Consider the following 4,397-nt stretch of genomic DNA (forward strand, 5'->3'; position numbering starts at 1 on the left):
TTTTTAACTTTGTAGGTGCGCTATATAGTCGGGAAAATACGGTAATTTAAAACTTGAGACAAATATTTGGTTAAATAAGTCTGGATTTTGGAAACTAAGTTGGTACCAATGGGAGCAAGAAGTTGTTGAATCTGCGGGTTCTGTTCCATCCTTTTGGTTGGGAGATGCCATCATCGTACTCAGAGGGCAACCAGCGGGTGAATGGGGTGTTGGAGGCACCCAGCCGAGGGTTGTTTCTGTAAAAGAAATGTGGAAGGCTGATGTTTAGAAATCAAACTTTTGAAATCCCACAGAAGTGAACACATCTTTTGTGGTTCATGGCCTAAGATGTTTGAGTGGATCTCACAAGTTCTTCTTTAGAGGTAAGTTTCAACTTTTTGGTATAAAAAAGGAACTTCTAAAAAGTATGGTTTGCACCAATAAACCCTATATTCGTTTCTAAGAGCAAGTTCTTAAGACAGATGATCAATCGATCCTACAAAACTGTTTTAAATTCAATAAAATCTTAATTGTGATCTAAAACTTACAAGTTGTTGCAGACGCTGGTGATTGTGCGATACTTGTTGATATTTGGTGTGTTGTGACATGGTGGATTCCTGATTCGAGCTTCACATCCAGTAATCCGGGCAAGTTCTCTCAAATCTTGTTCCGTGAGTAAATCTGAAAGGTGGAGTCCAGAGAGCTGTGTGTCCTTACAGGTTTTTAGATGTAATCAGATTGTTAAAAGTACCAGATATGGAAAAAAAAATCAGCTTTGACTGAGCCTGACCTGTTGCATTGAGGGAGCGCTTGTGCACACGATGTACTTTCTCTTGGACCAAACGGAGAGTCTGTGCCATGTAGTCAGCAGAGCGCACAGCTGAACGAGTGTCACCGCGAGGCTGCTTCAGGAGGTGAAGAGCATCACGAGGCTGCACCTCATCCTTGCGGACCCGTCTGAGGCTCCTGCAGGAGAGAGAATGGAAATATTTCTCAGTTTTAACAAGAAATCCAGAGCTCTGCAGTTCAGACATTCAGAAACTATCCTTCACTCAAGATATGAAAGCATTATGAACTCACTCTTCTCTTGAGTATTTGTATGCGTCGTCTACTATTTTCTTCGCTTCTTTGAAGCATTTATGAAGAAAAGGACTGCCAAGTCTTTCCTCTGGAAAACAGGAAGAACAATTTAAACATAATGCCTTTAAAAAGCAAACATGTATAAAAATATACTGCTTAAAAAAAAATAAAGGGAACATTTCACTTTAATTTTGTGTGTGGCACCAAATCCAGGCCGCCATTGGTTAATAAATTTGATTTCCATTGATGATTTTTGTGTGATTTTGTTATCAGCACATTCAACTTTGTACAGAACAAAGTATTCAGTGAGAATATTTCATTCATTCAGATCTAGGATGTGTTATTTGAGTGTTCCCTTTATTTTTTTGAGCAGTGTATATATCTCAGGAGAAATTTACCCATAGGTTTGGATTGACTGGGCACCAGGCAGAGGCCCAGCACAAGGAGGACAGAGAGAAGCATCTCTGAAGCAAACCATCAAACAAACATCAACTGGTTAAAAATACACTGAATCAAAAACATTTTCCTCTATGGATTAAAAGAAAATTTTTACCTCTGTCTGTGAAGGCTTCTGTGGCGTTCTAAGATGTAATTTGATGTCCGGAGGTAGTGATGCTATATTCAGATATCTTTCCCTTCTTATATTCGGTGAATTGGCCCAACGCCTCGCCTCCTTTAGAGGATCAGCAGGTGTGGCTACTGTCGCTTTCTTGCTCTTTCTCAAAGTACTGTAGGAAACACTGCTTTTACCTAATCAACTACAGATTCTGGTTAACTTCTAAGACTTATTTAGGACCTATTAATGCACCGATTGCAGTTTTCTGGTAGATTGCGATTACCAATATTTAAAAAGCCTGACCGGCCGATTCCGATTTTGGCAGATACCAATGCTTTTTGTCTGAAATGTTGAGTTGGCAATAGTGGGGCGACCATTGTTAACTGGAAATGTGCAGACATGATCTGGTCGGTGGGTCTGTCTGTCATATCTCTCTCACAGCAGAGCAAAAGGGGACAGTAGTTGATTTTTAGATCTTTGTTGAGGTAGATAAGATTGTCCGATCTCAAAAAATTAAGGAAATTGGTGCCAATAGATCAGTTGGTTGCACCCCTATTAGAAACCTATAAACAGTTGTATGACAATTTGGGTGTGTTGGTCAGAGATCTGAAAAGCACAAACATATTAACACTGACATGTGTGGATAACATTTTTTAATAAAAAGTCATGTTTGTAACAGCTATTCATGATACAGTACAATATTAAAAAAATATCCAGAATGTTTTCATTTTCATTCAGTATTGAATTAAAAATGTGTATCACAGAGATGAGTTAATAAGAAAAATGGCATTTGTTCAAGTTGAGTAATGAGGAAGAGTGAAAATAAATGTACAGTCAAACATAATGTTTTCTTGAAAAGCACTTTAAGTGTGTGTGTGTGTGTTTTGGATGGGGAAGCCCCTTCTGCACATAAAATGGCTTTCTTCTTTCTGTTGCCATGGCGCACTGTGATAAAGTTTAACACAAAACAAGCCAAAGTCCTTCAGCTTTGACTGCCATCAAGTAAGTGAACAATAAATGAAATATGGAGGTCAATCATTAAATATTTGATGTAATCAGAAGGTAAATGATAGAACTAAAGAGTTCTTGAATATTTTTAAGCTCACTCATTTGACTGCATATTTTGAATTTTGGCATCGTAAATTTGAGAAATACAAATATGTGGACAATTTTTGTAAAAAGAATAAGCAGTAATGCGACAGTATCTCAAGGCAGCAATGGCTCAGAGAGCAAATAAAGTTTTTTGGTAGTTATTTTGTCAATGACTCCAAAGAGAAACAAGATAGCATAGAAGCTTAACTATGTGTTTGTCTATAGAGACAAAGAGATAACATAAAGTAGATGACGGCCATAGCTCCATCAACCACAGAAAAATAAGACAGTCACAGAAATGTTGAGCTAAAGTACAGTCTGTGGTGAAAAGTAACAAGTATACAAAATTCAGGAATTTAAAATTTAAAAATATCAGCTGAGAAAAGTCTAAAGCTCACTAAAGTGCCATTTTGGCCAACGTGACCCAAATTTGACAAACTCTAATGGAAAATATACTGTGTTGTATTTTTCTGCATTTTAACAATTCAAAATGAATTTTCAGTCTTTCATTTGCACAGTTTTGATTTATATTTAAGGTTTAATCTGTTACAGGATAACAACAGAGATATTATATTTTTTCATTATGCTTTGTGTAGCTCTGATCTTTGCACATTTTCTTTGAGCTTTTATTAAAAAAGGGAAAACTTCACCAGTGGAAGTTAGTACTGTTGAATTAATGGACTAGACCTCACTGCCCTTTGTTATATAGACGGGAACATTTCCTGCACATTTTACAACCACATGCAATAAAAATCTCCTCAGCTGTTGCTGAAAAACTCAGCAAAGGTGTGGCAGCATTCTTTTATCTAAATCTATCACACGTATCAGCAGCTAACTTTTCTTCTTGGCAGAAAAGTTCACATATCAGAAACATTTCCACCCTTTTTGTTTGCAACATTCAGTGAAGAGTTGCACTTGTGTCTTAATCTCTTTTTGAAGGAAGTTAGAAAGAAAAGGGGAAACAAACCTGAGAAGCTCTTAGTCAACTTAAGTGTGGCAAGAAATCACATTACACCACTTGGGATGGAAGAAAGAAGGTAGTTTTTCAGGCCAGGGTGGACACCAGTCATCAAAGTTGCCCTTAGAGAGTCAGACAACAATACTGCACAGAAACGAATTAAAGATATTTCAAACATTACTTGAACAATGGCAGATGTGCATTCCTCTTAAGCAGGAAGAAAAGCTGGTTTGGGACGAAGCATGAGTCATGCTGACAATCACTTACTAGACTAGGAGGTGTCGTGCAGACCTGACCTTTTCTATTAAAATAATAAGGAAGCTTTGTCCTCAGCGGCAGACGCAGTAAGTCATCTTGGACACTAAAACGAATTCCTGACATTCAGGATTGTTATCATCATGCTCTACTAATTAGAATTACATCACTGTAAATGTTTAAGCCACTTTACTTGTGAATACATATGAAGAAAGCAGAAAACAAATATGGGCATGCATCTTGTGTAGAGATAGCTGTTGCCTGCAAACGTTTAACTCAAATTTGGCATTGCATCATATTTGAAAGGCATTTTAAGCAACAAACCTTTATGGGAAAAAAAACAGACTAGAATTCACACATTGCTGCAAAATTTAAAAAATGATTGGAGTTAAAAAAAAAAAAAAAAAAAAAAAAAAAAAAGGGCCAAAAGTTGTCAGGGAAAAGCAAAAAAATAAAGTTTCCCCAAAGAAACTTTTT

At 37.0% G+C, this 4,397-nt stretch overlaps 1 protein-coding gene across 2 annotated transcripts in view; it reads right to left on the bottom strand.

The window, feature by feature from the left end:
* Positions 1-1,723, bottom strand: part of LOC106959092 (eosinophil peroxidase-like) — a 15,408-nt gene extending 13,685 nt beyond the window's left edge. For both annotated transcript variants that reach the window (XR_001427276.1, XM_015051412.1), the window contains exons 1-6: positions 1,613-1,723; positions 1,458-1,523; positions 1,060-1,147; positions 770-945; positions 528-660; positions 107-236 (exon numbers count right to left, since the gene is read on the bottom strand). Coding sequence is in view for 1 of the 2 variants with exons in the window: in XM_015051412.1 (XP_014906898.1) it covers positions 107-236; positions 528-660; positions 770-945; positions 1,060-1,147; positions 1,458-1,521 (591 nt within the window). In the remaining variant the exon portion in view is untranslated. The remainder of the gene's footprint in view (positions 1-106; positions 237-527; positions 661-769; positions 946-1,059; positions 1,148-1,457; positions 1,524-1,612) is intronic.
* Positions 1,724-4,397: the final 2,674 nt, after the last annotated feature.

This window comes from Poecilia latipinna, unplaced genomic scaffold (assembly GCF_001443285.1).
Source record: "Poecilia latipinna isolate Pla-1442-1.1 unplaced genomic scaffold, P_latipinna-1.0 Scaffold1043, whole genome shotgun sequence".
NCBI classification, from domain to species: Eukaryota; Metazoa; Chordata; class Actinopteri; order Cyprinodontiformes; family Poeciliidae; genus Poecilia; species Poecilia latipinna.